The sequence below is a fragment of the Patiria miniata genome, unplaced genomic scaffold, assembly GCF_015706575.1.
Source record: "Patiria miniata isolate m_02_andy unplaced genomic scaffold, ASM1570657v1 HiC_scaffold_29, whole genome shotgun sequence".
In the NCBI taxonomy this organism is placed as follows: domain Eukaryota; kingdom Metazoa; phylum Echinodermata; class Asteroidea; order Valvatida; family Asterinidae; genus Patiria; species Patiria miniata.
Genome location: NW_024037068.1, coordinates 21,882,500 through 21,903,693, shown reverse-complemented (window position 1 = coordinate 21,903,693; position 21,194 = coordinate 21,882,500). Strand labels below are relative to the sequence as shown.

Sequence of the window (21,194 nt, the reverse complement as noted above, 5' to 3'; positions counted from 1 at the left end):
TTCTTTGTGATAAATATCGTTGTTGACCGTCTCAATGTTGTTTCTATTCGACTCAGTTGACGTTCTGAGTTTGATTTTACTGGTTTGTTTTGGGCTTTTGAATAATTCCATATTTTTCATTGGTCGGAGGTAATCAAGCAAGACCCATGAATAATTGGGTTTTACTGCAAGTACCTGCACAACGCCTAAAGTGCATTTCAACGGAATATTTATAGTCATTTACGACACCGTGAAATGCAATAAAATCCACCATTTGTAACCGACATCTATATTAGCTGACCTGTAGAGAGTATAACTGAAGCATCAGGCATCCAGGCAGGTTTGTTAATGTTTTTTGTCATTTTTAACACAGGCTTTTACTTAAAAGTGATGACAAACAGGCTGTTTCTGCTTTTCTGGTTATCGAGTCGCCTAGTATACGGTTAGCCTAGCCATAGGGGGAGTGGCATTAACTGTCCCTTGGACACAAAAGGTTAGATATTGATAAAAATGACCACGATACCATTGCAGCAACACCGCGATTTCTAGGTTCATCACTTGGTATGTTTGATATCCACCAAAGATCAATATGTACAATCCACGCTTGAAAGTAATGATAGTAAAAACTAGGAAAGTAAAAAGAATTCGCACATTCTATGTCCCACATTCATCGGTTTCAGTGTTTTGCATTCTACTGTTGGGCATCTATCCACAAAAAAGTTATATTAGGCCTATTAGTCTTTGCGATACTATGTCATCGCAATGTCAAGGGGACCTTTTTTATTTACCCAACTGCATACGGTGTAGTCCCAGGCTAGGCTCCCAGTAAATGCAGTACACAAAGTGTGATGTCACGACATATCTGGTGTTCGGTACCCTGAGTGACCGGATCGCTGCCCTGCTGGCTTTTACTGGTATTGGTGCATTACGGGTCAGTGTTCGGCAAACATGGTGGATCAAAAACACAAATCTGAATTCATAGCTAAGGGCGCCTGAATTTCACACAACGGAGAAGAGCAGATATTTCAATCCGGATCTTCCTATAAATGTCTTGCCTTTTAGGTTCAAGGAAACTGCAGCAAATTTGCTAAAATGGATGACGTAGACGCAGTCTTGATGAGAGCCAGCATCCCGGTGCACGTGGTCGCTGGCATCGCAGTGGTTTTGAATCTTCTCGTGGTGGTGGTGTTTGCTCGAACCAAGCAACTCCGCATCAAGTACTATGGCTTCGTCTTCAACCTCGTACTCGCCGACATCGCCTACCCTGCAATGCTGATTATATTCATTCACTTCAGGCACGTGGCCACGGTTGTTGCCCTGTCTAGGGCTTTCTTCTTGACCGCCCAGCTCAGCATCTTGGCCGTAGCCGTGAATCGTTTGCTGGCGCTGTCTCTGATGCCGCCTGCCCGCTATGACGCCGTAGTGACACCCGTCCGCATGGTGATCGCATGTCTCCTGATTTGGATCCTATCTGCCGTGCTTTTCTTACCTACGACGTACCTCCAAGACCCCACCATCAACTGGCTGATCCAAGCTCTGATTCCCCTTTTTATTCTGATCGTCACTGGGGTTTTATACCTCGTGGTCTTCCGTAAGATATCCATGTATACGCCGCCGCTGGCGTCCATCGGTGGAGTCAATAACATAGATGGACAGGCTGCTACCCGCGTGCGCCAAACGCGTCACCTTATGGTGACGTTCACGATCATATTCGTGGCGTCTGCTGTCTGTTGGCTGCCATTTTGTGTGGGCTTTATTGTCCTGTTCACGCACGGCGAACTCACCTTGTCGGTTGTGGTATTCTTGCGGTACAGCTATGCAGCGTTGCTGATGAATTCCGCTCTCAACCCTTTCATCTACTTTTGGCGTTTCCGAGAGGGGCGAGAAGGTTTCTATAGGTTGCTGTGCGCATGTTCCAGCCGCTGGAAGCACCAGGCGGAAACGGATGCGAGCACAGTAGCAGAAACCGAAATGTAACATTAGGCCCATGAGACTGAGGCTGAATCCACTTTCATTATACACATGTGTTAATGCCAGCCGTATATATAGCGAAATGAAATCGGACCAGACCTGAGAGTCAGGTTTTGGCAGGGGCACTTTCGTCGCCTTCCACCTCTATGGCCCGTGGTCCAGTCTCATTTCGATGGACACGCCGTTCGGTCTTTAGTTTGTAGCTGCCTGGTTCCATTTGGTTTCCCAAAAATATCGTTTTGTTGTTTTCCTCCAACGTTACAAAAAGGACGCTTTGTTCATGATTTTGCATTCTTTGGAGTGTCTGTTTTCCTTTTAGGATCTACAGGTTCCATGCAGTGTAAAATTATAATACATGTACATCAAAAACAAATCGGGATATACCAATTTGAGGAGCCATTTTAGGATCTCATCGTTTGTTGTCATTCAATAAATTTGGGTTTCACTTTTTTCCCCTGTCCCTGTTACGTGTACATGCACATCTGTGATTTTATAATTCTGATGCAATCCCTATATAATGCAGTCGTCTTCCAAGAGCGATTATGAATAACCAACTACCTTCCAAAAAATAAACATCTCCTGATTTTATTCTTAATGATATTTGAATGGAAAATTCAAAATACTAAGGTAACAGGGACAGTATTTGGTAGTGGCAAATAAATGTAAATTTAATTTAATCGAATAATACAACTGACATGGCGGGATAGCCTTGACATATTGGTTGGTATAATTAGTTAATTTAAGTATGAAAATTTCTGTCTTGGCTGATCTCAAATTGTTCCCGTTCCTTCTACCTCCTACACTGTAACACATTCTTTTGATGTGCATTTGTACTGTTTTATTTAATGATACTGTTACTATAATTTCCAAGAAATTAACCACACCACCTCATTTCATGCTACCATAACGAATGTTGTTCCAATTTTGTTAGTATAAATTCAATAGTGGGTTTTACACTAACACAGTGAGTCAGAATGATCTGGACCCAAATTAAAGAAAATGTTAAAAATATGTAGCAATTATGAAAATAATTAGCGCAAATGAAATAAGTTGTACGTTGGTATTTTGGATATATTTGGTAAAAGTTTCATGTATATCCATTGAACCATTTTGAAGAAAAGAGATGAATTACATAGAAAGAATTATAAGCAATTCTTTGCTACAGTATATCTTCTAACCTGACTTGTTATTAAATGTCTGGTGAAGAACTATGGTAGCTTGCTATAACTTTGGATGACTTTATCCACTTGTTAACAAATCTTGGTTTCAACTTTGGAAGGACGATCAATACCGTGCAACACTAAATATCTACGCCGTCTGAGCTGCCAGAGTACGTGTAGTCGTACAGGTGCTCATCAAAGTCCAGGACCAACTAATTCTGTGAGGAAACAGAAAGGCCAAACTATTGAGATCTTTTTTTCACAGTGTTTCAAATTTGGCTGAAACAGAGACGTAAATAATGGGAAGATTTTGCAACGTCCGGTCGTGTGCACTCTATGAAGCCATTGATGCTCCACAGTATAATGGGAGACTTTTGGGACGCTTGGTGGCACCAAATACACCAGTTCTTTCCTATTGTATGCTTCGCTCGTAACCCCCCCCCCTCCCACTCCCCCGCCAATAGCATAGATGGACACAGCCATATGGTTGCTACGGCAAAGCGCCGGTCGTTGTCTAGGAAAGCTAATCCAATTACGTACTAAGACGCTGTAACAGAGCATTGAAATTCGTGAACCCTCAAAAACATGGCCTTTTGAACGTTGTGTTTCTCGGAAAATATGCTCAGTATGATTTAAATGTTACATTCTAACTGAAGAAGAAATTGCAAACTTCATGTCAGTGGAAAACAAATCGCCGTCATTGATGCTGAAAGCTCAATACTGGTTACTGTCAAAGCTGACCTTTAAGTCTTGAAGGAATCGTTCAAAAACTTCCCCAAATGTATGTATTTATCCCAATTTCTAGGAATTTACCTAAGTTGTTTCCGAATTTCAGCTTAATCTGTTGTTGTGGACGCTATTGTTACACTTTGAACCATCTCTAAGGAAAATTTCGAAGACGATCAAAAACATTATTTGCCGACCCAGCCCATGTGCATTGTTCAGCAAAGCGCCGTAGGCGCTACGGCTGACCGATTTCGGCCCGGCACGCAATGATTAAGTGGATGTTAGCATATTCATTAGCGTCACTCGGCGTGACATGGCGTGGGTCTCGGTGTCGACCAATGGAAGGCGGCAAAAACGGTGATAGGTGTTAATTAACAACTCGTGAAGGAGGTTTTTATGCAATTGTTTACTGCACACCGTGATGGATATGAACCTCATTAATATGCGTGAGGCTTGAAAAGATTGATAGATATTGCGCACGCCAGTGTTACAATTTTCAAAATTGCACGTTGCGAGGCCTATTTTCCAAATTTAACAAAAAGTAATGAACACATCACAACGACTTTTAGCACATGCTTGGATCACTATAGGGGAAATAAATCCTGAAAGTTGCATGAACATACGGTGATCCAAACGGCAGATTAATTTTCAAAGATTTCACCCGCCAACGTAAACATGTCTGTGTACATGTAGTTTCATTCCAAATAAAGTGTTAAGTAACCTTTAGAATTTGCCCTTTGCAACCATATAGCTGGACAGGCTGGTACATTGACACGTATTAAATTGTCAGCCTGAGCTATAGCTGCACACTACCTTTGCCTGTTCGGCAGGCATCAACTATATACCTTTTCCGTTACCCATACGGTGTTTTTAGTTGCAGTAAAATTGTGGTATGTTATTACTGCACTCGTCTCCGCTTTTCAAATGGCCAAACTGTATGCACCATTTTCTGAAGCTGATCTACCGTACTTTGCATGAATCGAAGGGCATAATATGCCAAGGTGAACTAACGGAATTTGTAAACTTAAACCGAATGCAAAGAATATACGACAAATGTCATAATTAATCTGGCCTGACGACGGCTTAATCCTCAATCCTCTTCACGCATATAATTGGTGAATTCTGTGAGCGCTCAAGTAAAATAATTTAAATTGTTAAGCGCGTGTAATTATTGTTATTCGAGTCTATGTGCAAACGTAAATCGTGGCGTACAAGAGCGCAGGGAGCACTCACTGTATCATTACAGAACCATTCGAGAATACGGAAGAACAATAACCAGCACGGAACAGAACTCAACTGCAACCGCAGTTAATCTCAATTATGACGGAAATTTTCATGAATAATCCGATCTCATGAAATTATTTGTGATAAAGTTCGTTGTTGTCCGTCTCAATGTTATTTCTATTCGACTCAGTAGACGTTCTGAATTTGACTTTACTGGTTTGTTTTGGGCTTTTGAATAATTCCATATTTTTTTTTTGGTCGGAAGTATTCAAGCAAGACCAATGAATAATTGGATTTTACCGCAAGCACCTGCATATTCAAAGGCTAAAGTGCATTTCGACGGAATAATTATAGTCATTTACGACACCGTGAAATGCAATAAAATCCACCATTATTTTGTAACCGACATCTATATTAGCTGACCTGTAGAGAGTAACTGAAGCATCAGGCATCCAGGCAGGTTTGTTGATGGTTTTTTTTGTCATTTTTAACAGAGTCTTTTACTTAAATGTGATGACAAACAGGCTGTTTCTGCTTTTCTGGTTATCGAGTCGCCTAGTACACGGTTAGCCTAGCCATAGGGGGAGTGGCATTAACTGTCGTTGGACACAAAAGGTTTGATATTGATAAAAATGACCACGATACCATTGCAGCAACACCGCGATTTTTAGGTTCATCACTTGGTATGTTTGATATCCACCAAAGATCAATATGTACATTCCACGCTTGAAAGTAATGATAGTAAAAACTAGGAAAGTAAACAAAATTCGCACATTCTATGTCCCACATTCATCGGTTTCAGTGTTTTGCATTCTACTGTTGGGCATCTATCCACAAAAAAAGTTATATTAGGCCTATTAGTCTTTGCGAATGATGCTGATTAGAATTGGATGAATATTGCCTCAATAATGTTTCTACGGAATTAAAAAAAAATGCATGAAAGAAAAAAAGGTGAAATTTTGCCAAAGATTCTGTTTTTGTGTGTCAAAAATTAGCAAAATTTAGCAAAAGGCCCTGTCGTGGTAGAGGAACTGGAACCAAATACCGTCATAGTTAGAGTAACGGCGGAAGCATATGGAAATAATGTTGTGGAAGCACAATGTGCCCCCCTTTCACAATCCTGAGAAGAACTATAATACCCTGTCCATCAAGGTCTTCTTCATTTCCAATTCAATCTAATATCATTTTTGTTTTTGTCTCATGCATTTTTAGAGTCATAATTTCTACTCAGTAAATTCATTTATTCATGCATTGCTAAAGGTAATTTGAGTGAGGAATTAGTTTGTCCAGTATGGGTCTCCTATATGAAATTCATATTGTATTTCGGAATATTACTTACAATGTATGGCTCGTTTAAAGGCTACTATGCCGTGTAAAAATCAATGGTCTCATATCATGACCTAATATCACTTCTCATGTCAAACATCACACTACATGTGTATCTCCAAAGGTGAAAATCTAGTCCACAGCTGCTGCAGTCCGTAACCGGTAAGTGGCAGTTTTGATGTCGAGGCGTTTTTCGAGTCTCGAAGTTTAATAATGAAAAATGCAAATGTACTGTTCGAGTTTGGCAATAGTATTTGACGAGCGTATTGACACAACGCCCCACGCAGCGGTACGGTACTTTCACAAATACACCTGCAAAAGGACTTGAACACTTAGTTTGAGCGTTCATTTCGTTCAAGAACTAATTTTTTTGGGGCCTGGCCATTTTTGGTGCCAAAATCTTCATTCAAACCTGTAGAAATTCAAATAGTCACCAAGCTGTCATTAATATGCATTTTGTTTTATAGTTTTCCAATGTGTGGCTTACATTTAAAGCATTTGCGATTGGCATTTTACGCTCGATTCTTTTTCGACTCTCAAACATCAATCGGTACATGTATACTGGTTAGTTTGTTCAACTGAATTTGGAACGACTGTTTCAATAATCCTATATGAAAAACAACGAAATGCTGTGAAGCTTTACTGTTTCAAGGAAAATTGAGACCAACGCTTGACTTTGTTTACTTGATAGAATTAATATCCATCGTTCATTGTTTGTTATATTAAATTAGATATTAATCAAGTTCGTTCTAATTTAAGTCATTTATCGTGTTCGTTCTAAAATGAATTGAAGATTTCTTACGGTTCAATGCCGAAAATGGCGGAGGCATTTAAAGCGTTACAACCTAAATTCGATATACTCAGTTTATTTGAGAAGTACTAAGTCATGTGTACTTACTTGTAACATATAAAACAAATAAATAACCGACCCTTCTTTACAAAATAAGGCTTATACGCTGCCTGGTCTGCCGTAGTCCACATAAGGGCTTCTCTTTTTTTTCAATTATATGGTTCTCAGTTCGTCTTGAATCTGTCTAATTTCGTGGGGAAAAACGCCGAAGTAATGGCCACTATATCACGAGCGTGCATTCACAACGGTACGATGCAGTACGGATTGAGCTGAGTATTCTGCCACAGTGCCACGTTTTCAGTGAGCACTACATGTACGGTGTTCGCTGGTCCCTACCCTGTTATTATGTTGCACACTGCGGGGGACGGGCGCCGCATGCCTCACTAGTCTGGTTCCCTGACCTGATAAATCCCCGACGCAATGACCTTTAAATTGTAGTCTATAGTTCCCTGGCCTGACAATTCCCCGACGCCCTGATCTAAATTGTAGATCAGGTAACCACAACCGGGCTAAATATACACGATGACCCATTTTTAAGGCTCGGCTTCGTTACCGGTTTGGCTTTATCATTAAAAGATTTTAATGCTCCGATCAAATTAGAAATAAATCAATTGTTTCATTTATCACAGAGTTTTATATTTCTGAAAGAAAACACTGACTGATGTTGAGCTAAAAACTCAAACTTAGGGACCCAAATAGCAGGCGAAGTCGAAATGGAGACGACGCCGTATTTATTAACCAATGGCGCACCCCAGGGGTGATATGTATTTGCCATATTTTCGATTAGTGAAGTAGGGCTGTAAATGGCGCCCCCAACGTCAAAATAGTAATGTTCTGGTGCCAAAAACTTTGGGCAACGTTTTGTTGGAAAAAAAAACTAACTTCTCAAACGAAAATTGAGAGAGAAAAAATGTGAGCCGTCCCCAGCCAAATCATGTGTGCGGCACTACACTGACTTCTGTAGTCGCTTTCATGTAGGGTGTAATTGAAGCATCGCACATCTAGACAGGTTGGTTTTACGGTTTCTCCGGTTATCTTTTTTTTTTAGACGGATATGATACATATTGAAGGTAAACTCATGTCAGGTTTGCTGTCTTTAAATTGACTGACTGTCGGTTGGAAATGCCGACATGTAGGTTTGAAATGCCTTGCCGTCGGGGGAGGAGCATTGACTGTCGGACACAAAAAGGGTAAAAAATAATACAACTAACGATGATACAACTGTGCGCCCACCGTGCAGATAAAGACTGCATGCGTGTCAATGTACTACATACACCCAGATGACACACAGACAAAGGGACATTCGTTGTTGTCCTCTTTGTTGATCTTTTATTGGAAACGGTCCTCGATCGTGAGTGTGTGTGCTTAGTCTATGGGAGAGTGATACATCATAGGAACAAAGGGAAACACGACGCCTTGTCCTCGAGAGTACAGTCAAACACGGCTGTGTGCATCTTTGTGTTAGCATCCATTTTGAGTCTAATGCTTGTTTACTATTATCGCACAACTCTGTGACGTAATGACGTCATGAATTGTGCTTCGCAATTGTTAGGTTCATAACTTGGTTTGTTTTAGCTACACCAACACAATTTTTACATCAAATTGATATACATCACCCCGACGCAAAAATCCCATCTTATGAAAATTTTACAGCATTCGAATGCCAGTTTGGGTAATGGCATCTCTATGTCAACGTTTTGGTGTTTGGTACCCTCGGTGACCATGATGCTAGTCATCACCCGTTATCCACGGAGCCAAGTCTCCTGTATAACGTTTGATATATCTAAGCGTTCGTGAAGTCATTTTGTTCCGAAATCAGATTGTGATTGGTCAATTTCGATGCTGTTTTTTTTTTTAATACAACAACCTGTACAATTACGCGTGTATAGCAGGCACCTGCTGATTGGTCAGTTTCTCGAGGTCATACGCAGTCTAGTTGCATAAATAATCGCCGAATCTTTTTTTACGTATCATAGACCATGGTCGGCTTTGCCAGGGCCAGAGTCTATTACATATACTAACCAGATGCCGGCTCTGCTGGCTTTTACAGATACTCGCGCATTAAGAATCAGTGTTCAAGCAGTGGATCATGGTAATAAAACGCATATCTTAATACATGGCTATGGGTGCCTGAATTCATTATAACGGAGGTGTTTTGTTTTCCCATCCAGGTGTTTCTTAAATTTCGTGCTTTTTATGTCAAGAAAACCGCAGCAATTCTGCAATGGATGACGTAGACGCAGCCTTAATGGGAGCCAGTATCCTCATGCAAGTGGTTGCTGGCATCGCAGTGGTTTTGAATCTTCTCGTGGTGGTGGTGTTTGCTCGAACCAAGCAACTCCGCATCAAGTACTTCGGCTTCGTCTTCAATCTCGTACTCGCCGACATCGCATGCCCTGCCGCAGCGATTGTTTATATCCACTTTAAACACGTGGCTACGGTTCTTGCCCTTGTTCGGTCTTTTTTCTTGACCGGGCAGCTCAGCATCTTGGCCGTAGCCGTGAATCGTTTGCTGGCACTGTCTCTGATGCCGCCTGCCCGCTATGACGCCGTGGTGACACCCGTCCGTATGGTGGTCGCATGTCTCCTGATTTGGATCCTATCTGCCGTGCTTTTCTTATCTACGATGAAACTTCAAGACGCGACCATCAACTGGTTGATCCAAGCTCTGACTCCCATTTTTATTCTGATCGTCACTGGGGTTCTATACCTTGTGGTCTTCCGTAAGATCTCCAGGTATATGCCGCCACTGGCGTCCATCGCTGGAACCAATAACATAGATGGACAGGCTGGTACCCGCGTGCGCCAAACGCGTCACCTTATGGTGACGTTCACGATCATATTCGTGGCGTCTGCTGTCTGTTGGCTGCCATTTTGTGTGGGCTTTATCATCCTGTTCACGCACGGCGAACCCACCTTGTCGGTAGTGGTATTCCTGCAGTACAGCTATGCGGTGTTGCTGTTTAATTCCGCGCTCAACCCTTTCATCTACTTTTGGCGTTTCCGAGAGGGGCGGGAAGGTTTCTATAGGTTGATGTGCGCATGTTCCAGCCGCAGGAAAAACCAGGCGGAAATGGATGGCAACACTGTAGTGGAGACCGAAATGTAACATTAGGCCATTGTGAAAACTGAAGCTGAATCATCTGTCAATACACACGTGTGCCAAGTTTTTGTCGAGTTCCATTTTACATGCCGCTGGGTCTTCAATCTATAACTGCCAGATTCCATTTGGATTTCCCTAAAATATGTTGTTTTTTCCTCAAACCTTTAAAAAGGTTTTTTTTCCACGGTCTTGCGTTCTTTTTTTGGGGTTCCTTTGGGTTTCGAAGCTAGAGTGTATGTTTTCGCTTCAGGATACAGATGTTCCAATATAGAATAATATACCGATTTGAGGAGCCATTTTAGGATGTTATCGTATGTGGTCAGTCTATAATCTGAGGTCCACTTTTTTCATGTCCCTAATACATGCACATCTATTATCAGTCGTCCTCCACATACCCAACAGTTTAAACATCTTTTGAAGTGATATTTGAATGGCACATTATACTAAGTATCAAGCTAACACGGACAGGGAAGAAATGTCATAAGTTGGACCCTAAATTTATCGAATGACCCCAAAATAGTGGTCGATGAATTTCGAAAAGCCATAGTTACAAAATATGAGCTCATGTGCACACTCAGCAAATGCTCAGAACATCTGTTACAACTGATATTAAGTAACCAACGGATAACGTATCACCAGAAGTGTTGTAAATGTTACTACGCTATCCGTTCTGTGATGATACGTTATCGGATATTTTTTTTTGTAATTAGATTATCCGCCGACACGTGATACATTGTCGGATACAAATTGTACTACACTATCAGTCACTTTGTGTTACATTATCGGTTAGTGGTACAATAGTATCGGCCAGTTTGTGTGACATTATCGGTTTGCCATACGTTATCCGTTACTACATAATCACTTGTAACACAGTCTTGTGTCGGTAGTAGTCAAAGTTATTCAAACGAGGCTACGCCTCTGCCAATCGTGTTTCTTTTTAATCACAATAACTACCCGAGATCCGGTATCAAGGCACCATATGGTGCCTGGTTTCGGGTGGTTATTGTGTTTGGATTTTTTACAGTGAGTTGGAGGAAACACGGCTAATTATTCCAGCAGAGAATTAATTAAAGATGCAGTCCTTCCTCGTGCAGTTTTCAAGCTTCACCTCAAAGTAATTATTCACGTTTGAATCAGAAATATAACGAAAAAATCCACCGAAATTTATTCAGAGAATTATTTATAAAACCAAAATTCGAATTATTGGCAGCTCGGCAATAATTTGGCTGTCACAGGACAGGTTCATTTTGTGCACAAATTTCAAGCCCTTTTTCAAAGGGTTGAAGCGCCTTACCAAGCGCAGCGTTTACCAAAAAAAGAAGAAGCATACTTGAGGTCGCGTCAACGGCGTCCTTTTGGGCAGCAGGAACTTCTCCGCAAACCACAAGACCCTATTTATAGCGATACAACAAAAAGTCACGTGCCAGACAGTTGCCAGACAGTTGTCAGACAGTTCACTGGAAAGATAATTGACGGGGGGGGGGGGTAGTTTGCGGCTATGAAGTGAGATGGCTGTGTCAAGTTACAGGTGTTTGTATATGTTTCAATGAGACTTGGCAGGAGCCCAGGTCGAAAGTTTGTTGACACGGCTTGGGTGTAGCCCTGGCTGCAAAGTTCACTGAGCCAGCTGATTTGGCAAGGGTTGAATGAGGATTAGATAGGAGGTGACCGTCATTGGCCCTCAATTTTTTTTATTAAAAAAATTGGGTCACCGCATGCCCAAAAGGCATCAGGTCACTCTGTTTTTTGGGTTAAAAACGAAACACATATACAAATTGAAAGTTCGTGAGGAGAAACAAATTCACGTTTGTTTTGCCCAGAGCACATGGTATGCATCCTAAGTCCTATTTCCCCTGGCTTACACACAACTGTAGTTATTTCATTATGACTATACAAGTATTACGTTCAATATGTGTATAGACCAATTACAATTCAAAAAGTCAAATTAAGTTTTTAGCCATTTGGAGAAGGGATTTTGCGGGTATATCTATGTATTATGATCCTTTTTTGGACATGTATTTGGTAGTAGCAAATATACATGTAAATTTAATTCGAACAATCGTACTGACAGGGCGCGATAGCTTTGAATTATTGGTTCCTTTAATTGTGGAATCTTTGGGTGAAGAGCAATATAAAAATAAACAAATATAATTGAATCAGAAGCATTTTCTTTTCATCGCTTGGCTTATATTTCAGATGCATTAGTGGGTTACATGGACACTGACAGCCATTTCAATTTGTTTTAAGCTTGATTGTTCAGATTCTACCCTGCGCACTTTACAGAATTGCGCCACTCTTCATTTGTGTTTTTTGTTGTGTCAATTGTCATAGAGAGAAAGGCTATGGTTGCCATTCAAGGCACGTGGGGAAAAAAGGAAAAGATTTCACCATGAAAAGTGGAGCAAATCTCTAAATAGACCCATTTAAGACGCACCGTTGGAAAGGCCTTCTTTCGTTGATTACTTCAAAATGATAGCTTTCCAGAGAGACTAATTTCACAGGGAGTTTAGTCCACTTACTATCTTTCAACCGAGTATGTTTTTCAACAATAATACGCCAGTTACTTTTTCGGATGGCTGCAAATGATGGACTATAGCTTTAACCGACTGCAAAGGAACAAATAATATACGACAATTGTCATAATTAATTTGGCCTTGCCACGGTTTAATCCTCAATCATCCATCTGCATAATCATAATAAGTGAATTCTGTGAGGGCTCAAATAAATTTAAATCTTTAAGCACGTATAATTATTATGATTTGAGTCTGCATGTATAACTAAGGCCGCGTCCGAATCGCTGATCTACAGCCATTGCTTAGGCATTCACCCTTTGAAACTGCGTGGAAACAAGTTGACAATAAGTCGAAGCTAGCTGCAATAATAATAATACCATTAGGGAGACATTCCTATAAGCTTGTCCACAAATAATAATCCGACTTTCCTGACCCCTTACCCCAATTTCCCTAATCCTATCCCCACAAATTTCGGTAGTTTTACTAATTGGACCACTAGCAATCGATCTAGCCTATTTCCGATACTAAAATTTCGCCTCTAAATAGCTAGAGCCGGGGCATAAGGGAGACACTGAAATGTCTCCCTAATTCCACATGTCTCCCAAAGGTATACCTCCCAAAATGTCTCCCAAGTGGTGTAGTTTGCGATAGTAATAATAAAAGGTATTTATAAGGCGCAAGTTATTGGTGCTCAAGGCGCTATGTCATTATCTCCCTGCTCATTGGGCCCATGAACTATTCCAAAAACCATTCCGCTCCTTGGGAGTATACAGCTCGATGCTGCCTGTACGTTAGGCACAAGGAAGCTAATTCAGTCACATTTACCATTTCTGTCCTCACAGGTACCCATTTACTCCTGAGTGGAGACAGGCGATGAGTGACAAAGTGCCTTGCCCAAGGGCACACGCACCATAGCCGCAGGCTGGACTCGAACCCACAACCTGCAGTAATATTACACGCAGACCACGAATTCACTGCTCCAGACCACGAGGTCACGACACTCCACAGCTATTTGATGCCGATTTATGTGTAATTGATTGGAAGTTATCTAGCAAGACCCTTGAATTATTTACAATATATGTTACGGGAAGTATACTTGCCTATTCCACATCTAACTTGGACGGAGCATGTCCATTTGGACAGAGCAATATGATTATTCATGAGACGGTGACCAGTAATAAAATCCATGATTTGTAACTGCCTGCTGTATTCGCTGCCCTGGACAAAGGATTTGAAGCATCGCGGATCTCTAGAAAGGTTTGTTGGATTTTTTTCTTTTTTAACGGAGACCCTTACTTAAACTTTACTTTACTTAACATCGAGCCCCCATTCGCCCTCTTGGATGCAAACCCTTACTCCGCCGCCTGTTCCTGAGTAGCGTGCATGTTGTTTCCATGCAGCTCTTGGGAACCATGACAGCAACACTCTGTCATGTTATGACGTCACGCTGTGTATACCGTGATTTTTCGATTTTTCGGTTCATCGTTTGGTATATTTTATAGCTCTACCAACCACATTTCGACGGCTACCAATGTCAGGTTGGGTAATATACGTAATGTCTAGAGCCAACCCAATTCCGTTCCGTTTATGTAAAAGTTTCGAGTTTTAGGGTGTATTCGCAACCCTGTTCTCGAGTGACTGGGGAGCAGCGTTCTCGTGTTGCCGATCACGAACGCGCGCGTGCATGTGGAGTGCAGCTGGGCGAATATCCAAGATGGCAGCCGCCGTATCAAAACGCCGAACAAAAAGAAGGGGCAATTAATTCAATTAATACGAAAATAATTGAAATCCCGAAACAGCTAAAAAAAAAAAATGGCAAAGACAAGGCTGACAAGCCCACTCTATGACCACGTACAATTTATCGTTACTGCTCCTGCACTGAATGCGGAATGCTTTCAATTTTATACACAAATATTAACGCAAATTCCGGTAGGGGCATAAGTCCGCCATCTTTGTTCTTGACGTTCTCCATCTACTTCCGAATAAGTGGGGAGTGAAAATCCTGTTCGATTCTCGTCATTCGGAACCATGTTCTCGTGTTCATTCAACTCGAGAACGGGGTTTCGAATACACCCTACGAGTCTATACAATTTTCTGTATAATTCGCACGCCATGCACATGCGCATAAATCGCCATGCACATGCGCATAATACCGATTTATAAGGAATTGTACCCTTTCGCTCGTACCCCCCGCCCTGCAAACAGGACGCCGGGATACTCTGATGAGCTTCACAGAATCTTGTGAAGGAAGTGGCCTATGACCTATGTTTAAAGCATCTGGATGTAGCTGTTCAAGACCGCAGTTAGACAATATGCGCAAATGCTATCCGAAAACTTCCCATAAAACTCCTGGAATTCAATGCGGTACAAGTGCGATGTCATGACATAGTTTTTTGTGCACTCTTTTGGCGTTAGGTACCCAGGGTGGCGAGATGCCTGCCCTGCTGGCATTTAAAGTGCTGCATTATATAGGATCAGTGTTCGGCAAACATCGTGGACCGTGGTAACAAAACCCATATCTGAACTCATGGCTAAGGGTACCTTAAGTTCATTTATCGGAGGAGAGCAGATATTTCATTCAAGGTCTAAATTTCTTACTTTTTAGGTTCAAGAAAACCGCAGCAATTCTGCCAAAATGGGCGACGTAGAAGCAACCTTGAAGAAGAGAGCTAGTATCCCAATGCACGTGGTCGGTGGCATCGCAGTGGTTTTGAATCTTCTCGTGGTGGTGGTGTTTGCTCGAACCAAACAACTCCGCATCAAGTACTATGGATTCGTCTTCAACCTCGTACTCGCCGACATTGCCTTCCCTGCCATACTGATCACTATGGTCCACCTCAGCCACGTAACCACGGTTGTTGCTCTAGCTCGGTCTTTTTTCTTGACCGGGCAGCTCAGCATCTTGGCCGTAGCCGTGAATCGTTTGCTGGCGCTGTCTCTGATGCCGCCTGCCCGCTATGACGCCGTTGTGACACCCGTCCGCCTGGTGGTCGCATGTCTCCTGATTTGGATCCTATCTGCCGTGCTTTTCTTACCTACGACGTACCTCCAAGACCCCACCATCAACTGGCTGATCCAAGCTCTGCTTCCCATTTTTATTCTGATCATCACTGCGGTTCTCTACCTTGTGGTCTTCTATAAGATTTCCAACTATACGCCACCACTGGCGTCCGCCGCTGGAACCAGTAACATAGATGGACAGACTGGTACCCGCATGCGCCAAACTCGTCACCTTATGGTAACGTTCACGATCATATTCGTGGCGTCTGCTGTCTGTTGGCTGCCATTTTGTGTGGGTTTTTTCATCCTGTTCGCGCACGGCGAACCCACCTTTTCGGTTGTGGTATTCCTGCTGTACAGCTATGCGGCGTTGCTGATGAATTCCGTGCTCAACCCTTTCATCTACTTTTGGCGTTTCCGAGAGGGGCGGGAAGGTTTCTATAGGTTGTTGTGCGCATGTTCCAGCCGCAGGAAATACCAGGCAGAAACGGATGCGAGCACAGTAGCAGAGACCGAAATGTAATATTAGGCCCATGAAACTGAGGCTGAATCCACTTTCAATACACACATATGCTACTGCCAGCCGCATAGCGAAATGAAGTCGGACCAGATCTAAGAGTCAGGTTTTGGCAGGAGTACTTTCGTCGCTTTACACCTCTATGACCCGTGGTCCAGTCTCATTTCCGTGGACACGCCGTTCGGTCTTCAGTTTGAAGCTCCCTGGTTACATTTTGTTTCCCGAAAATATCGTTTTCTGGTTTTCCTCCAACGTTAAAAAAGAACGCTTTGTTCATGATTTTTTCGTTCTTTGGAGTGTCTGTTTTTCTTTTGGGATCTACAGGTTCTATGCAGTGTGAAATTCTAATACAAATACATCAAAAAGAAATCGGGCTATACCGATTGGAGGAGCCATTTTAGGATCTCATCGTTTGTTGTCATTCAATCAATTTGGTTTCACTTTTTCCCTGTCTCTGTGAAGTGTACACGCACGTCTGTGATTTTATAATTCTGATGCACTCCGTATATAATGCAGTTGTCTTCCAAGAGCGATTATGAATAACCAACTACCTACTAACAAAGATAAACGTCTTTTGGTTTTATCTTAATGATATTTGAATGGCGAATTACACAATATCAACGTAACAGGGATAGCATTTGGTAGTGGCAAATATATGTAAATTTAATTCGAATAATACAAATGACATGGGGTGATAGCCTTTGCATATTGGTTGATATAATTAGTTAACTGTCTGTTGGCTGCCATTTTGTATGGGTTTTATCGTCCTGTTCACGCACGGCGAATTTACCTTGTCGGTTGTGGTATTCTAGCTTTTGAACAAGTTCGTCAGTTACTTTTGGCATAGCTGCAAATGATGTAATCTACTTTTAAATGAATGATGACGCTAGTCGGTGCAGCCTTTTGTTTCAACCTTACCAAGCAAAGGGCCATAGCATCTGTATAATGAACCTTAACGTCATACGATTCTAAAGAGTCTGAACAGGAATTTGCTGAAGTATAGGACAAACAAAAATCGCCCGTACATTGACACGTATTAAATTGTCAGCCTGAGCTATAGCTGCACACTACCTTTGCCTGTTCGGCAGGCATCAACTATATACCTTTTTCGTTTACCCATACGGTGTTTTTAGTTGCAGTAACATTGTGGTATGTTATTGCCGCACTCGTCTCCGCTTTTCAAATGGCCAAACTGTATGCACCATTTTCTGAAGCTGATCTACCGTACTTTGCATGAAACGAAGGGCATAATATGCCAAGGTGAACTAACGGAATTTGTAAACTTGAACCGAATGCAAAGTATATACGACAATTGTCAAAATGAATCTGACCTGACCACGGCTGAATCCTCAATCCTTTTCACGTATATAATTGGTGAATTCTGTGAGCGCTCAAGTAAAATGATTTAAATTGTTAAGTGCGTTTAATTATTGTGAATCGAGTCTATGTCTATATTTAAATCGTGGCGTACAAGAGCGCAGGGAGCACTCACTGTGTCATCACAGAACCATTCGAGAATATGGAAGAACAATAACCAGCACGGAACAGAACTCAACTGCAACCGCAGTTAATTTCAATTATACCGGACATTTTCGTGAATAATCCGATTTCATTAAATTCTTTGTGATAAATATCGTTGTTGACCGTCTCAATGTTGTTTCTATTCGACTCAGTTGACGTTCTGAGTTTGAGTTTACTGGTTTGTTTTGGGCTTTTGAATAATTCCATATTTTTCATTGGTCGGAGGTAATCAAGCAAGACCCATGAATAATTGGGTTTTACTGCAAGTACCTGCACAACGCCTAAAGTGCATTTCAACGGAATATTTATAGTCATTTACGACACCGTGAAATGCAATAAAATCCACCATTTGTAACCGACATCTATATTAGCTGACCTGTAAAGATTATAACTGAAGCATCAGGCATCCAGGCAGGTTTGTTAATGTTTTTTGTCATTTTTAACACAGGCTTTTACTTAAAAGTGATGACAAACAGGCTGTTTCTGCTTTTCTGGTTATCGAGTCGCCTAGTATACGGTTAGCCTAGCCATAGGGGGAGTGGCATTAACTGTCCCTTGGACACAAAAGGTTTGATATTGATAAAAATGACCACGATACCATTGCAGCAACACCGCGATTTCTAGGTTCATCACTTGGTATGTTTGATATCCACCAAAGATCAATATGTACAATCCACGCTTGAAAGTAATGATAGTAAAAACTAGGAAAGTAAAAAGAATTCGCACATTCTATGTCCCACATTCATCGGTTTCAGTGTTTTGCATTCTACTGTTGGGCATCTATCCACAAAAAAGTTATATTAGGCCTATTAGTCTTTGCGATACTATGTCATCGCAATGTCAAGGGGACCTTTTTTATTTACCCAACTGCATACGGTGTAGTCCCAGGCTAGGCTCCCAGTAAATGCAGTACACAAAGTGTGATGTCATGACATATCTGGTGTTCGGTACACTGAGTGACCGGATCGCTGCCCTGCTGGCTTTTACTGGTATTGGTGCATTACGGGTCAGTGTTCGGCAAACATGGTGGATCAAAAACACAAATCTGAATTCATAGCTAAGGGCGCCTGAATTTCACACAACGGAGAAGAGCAGATATTTCAATCCGGATCTTCCTATAAATGTCTTGCCTTTTAGGTTCAAGGAAACTGCAGCAAATTTGCTAAAATGGATGACGTAGACGCAGTCTTGATGAGAGCCAGCATCCCGGTGCACGTGGTCGCTGGCATCGCAGTGGTTTTGAATCTTCTCGTGGTGGTGGTGTTTGCTCGAACCAAGCAACTCCGCATCAAGTACTATGGCTTCGTCTTCAACCTCGTACTCGCCGACATCGCCTACCCTGCAATGCTGATTATATTCATTCACTTCAGGCACGTGGCCACGGTTGTTGCCCTGTCTAGGGCTTTCTTCTTGACCGCCCAGCTCAGCATCTTGGCCGTAGCCGTGAATCGTTTGCTGGCGCTGTCTCTGATGCCGCCTGCCCGCTATGACGCCGTAGTGACACCCGTCCGCATGGTGATCGCATGTCTCCTGATTTGGATCCTATCTGCCGTGCTTTTCTTACCTACGACGTACCTCCAAGACCCCACCATCAACTGGCTGATCCAAGCTCTGATTCCCCTTTTTATTCTGATCGTCACTGGGGTTTTATACCTCGTGGTCTTCCGTAAGATATCCATGTATACGCCGCCGCTGGCGTCCATCGGTGGAGTCAATAACATAGATGGACAGGCTGGTACCCGCGTGCGCCAAACGCGTCACCTTATGGTGACGTTCACGATCATATTCGTGGCGTCTGCTGTCTGTTGGCTGCCATTTTGTGTGGGCTTTATTGTCCTGTTCACGCACGGCGAACTCACCTTGTCGGTTGTGGTATTCTTGCGGCACAGCTATGCAGCGTTGCCGATGAATTCCGCTCTCAACCCTTTCATCTACTTTTGGCGTTTCCGAGAGGGGCGAGAAGGTTTCTATAGGTTGCTGTGCGCATGTTCCAGCCGCTGGAAGCACCAGGCGGAAACGGATGCGAGCACAGTAGCAGAAACCGAAATGTAACATTAGGCCCATGAGACTGAGGCTGAATCCACTTTCATTATACACATGTGTTAATGCCAGCCGTATATATAGCGAAATGAAATCGGACCAGACCTGAGAGTCAGGTTTTGGCAGGGGCACTTTCGTCGCCTTCCACCTCTATGGCCCGTGGTCCAGTCTCATTTCGATGGACACGCCGTTCGGTCTTTAGTTTGTAGCTGCCTGGTTCCATTTGGTTTCCCAAAAATATCGTTTTGTTGTTTTCCTCCAACGTTACAAAAAGGACGCTTTGTTCATGATTTTGCGTTCTTTGGAGTGTCTGTTTTCCTTTTAGGATCTACAGGTTCCATGCAGTGTAAAATTATAATACATGTACATCAAAAACAAATCGGGATATACCAATTTGAGGAGCCATTTTAGGATCTCATCGTTTGTTGTCATTCAATAAATTTGGGTTTCACTTTTTTCCCCTGTCCCTGTTACGTGTACATGCACATCTGTGATTTTATAATTCTGATGCAATCCCTATATAATGCAGTCGTCTTCCAAGAGCGATTATGAATAACCAACTACCTTCCAAAAAATAAACATCTCCTGATTTTATTCTTAATGATATTTGAATGGAAAATTCAAAATACTAAGGTAACAGGGACAGTATTTGGTAGTGGCAAATAAATGTAAATTTAATTTAATCGAATAATACAACTGACATGGCGGGATAGCCTTGACATATTGGTTGGTATAATTAGTTAATTTAAGTATGACAATTTCTGTCTTGGCTGATCTCAAATTGTTCCCGTTCCTTCTACCTCCTACACTGTAACACATTCTTTTGATGTGCATTTGTACTGTTTTATTTAATGATACTGTTACTATAATTTCCAAGAAATTAACCACACCACCTCATTTCATGCTACCATAACGAATGTTGTTCCAATTTTGTTAGTATCAATTCAATAGTGGGTTTTACACTAACACAGTGAGTCAGAATGATCTGGACCCAAATTAAAGAAAATGTTAAAAATATGTAGCAATTATGAAAATAATTAGCGCAAATGAAATAAGTTGTACGTTGGTATTTTGGATATATTTGGTAAAAGTTTCATGTATATCCATTGAACCATTTTGAAGAAAAGAGATGAATTACATAGAAAGAATTATAAGCAATTCTTTGCTACAGTATATCTTCTAACCTGACTTGTTATTAAATGTCTGGTGAAGAACTATGGTAGCTTGCTATAACTTTGGATGACTTTATCCACTTGTTAACAAA

At 41.8% G+C, this 21,194-nt stretch overlaps 4 protein-coding genes across 4 annotated transcripts; all 4 read left to right on the top strand.

Moving 5' to 3' along the window:
- Positions 1 to 909: 909 nt before the first annotated feature.
- LOC119736249 (histamine H2 receptor-like) lies at positions 910 to 2,154 on the top strand. The gene has a single exon (XM_038210287.1). It carries the CDS (start codon positions 1,072 to 1,074, stop codon positions 1,954 to 1,956), a length of 885 nt encoding a protein of 294 aa, XP_038066215.1. The 5' UTR covers positions 910 to 1,071; the 3' UTR covers positions 1,957 to 2,154.
- Positions 2,155 to 9,432: 7,278 nt separating this feature from the next.
- LOC119735412 (histamine H2 receptor-like) lies at positions 9,433 to 10,616 on the top strand. Its single transcript, XM_038209109.1, has one exon. It carries the CDS (start codon positions 9,461 to 9,463, stop codon positions 10,343 to 10,345), a length of 885 nt encoding a protein of 294 aa, XP_038065037.1. The 5' UTR covers positions 9,433 to 9,460; the 3' UTR covers positions 10,346 to 10,616.
- A 4,852-nt stretch (positions 10,617 to 15,468) lies between these two features.
- LOC119735682 (adenosine receptor A1-like) lies at positions 15,469 to 16,375 on the top strand. Its single transcript, XM_038209535.1, has one exon. It carries the CDS (start codon positions 15,488 to 15,490, stop codon positions 16,373 to 16,375), a length of 888 nt encoding a protein of 295 aa, XP_038065463.1. The 5' UTR covers positions 15,469 to 15,487.
- A 2,520-nt stretch (positions 16,376 to 18,895) lies between these two features.
- LOC119736233 (histamine H2 receptor-like) lies at positions 18,896 to 20,632 on the top strand. The gene has a single exon (XM_038210272.1). It carries the CDS (start codon positions 19,058 to 19,060, stop codon positions 19,940 to 19,942), a length of 885 nt encoding a protein of 294 aa, XP_038066200.1. The 5' UTR covers positions 18,896 to 19,057; the 3' UTR covers positions 19,943 to 20,632.
- The last annotated feature ends 562 nt before the right edge of the window (positions 20,633 to 21,194 follow it).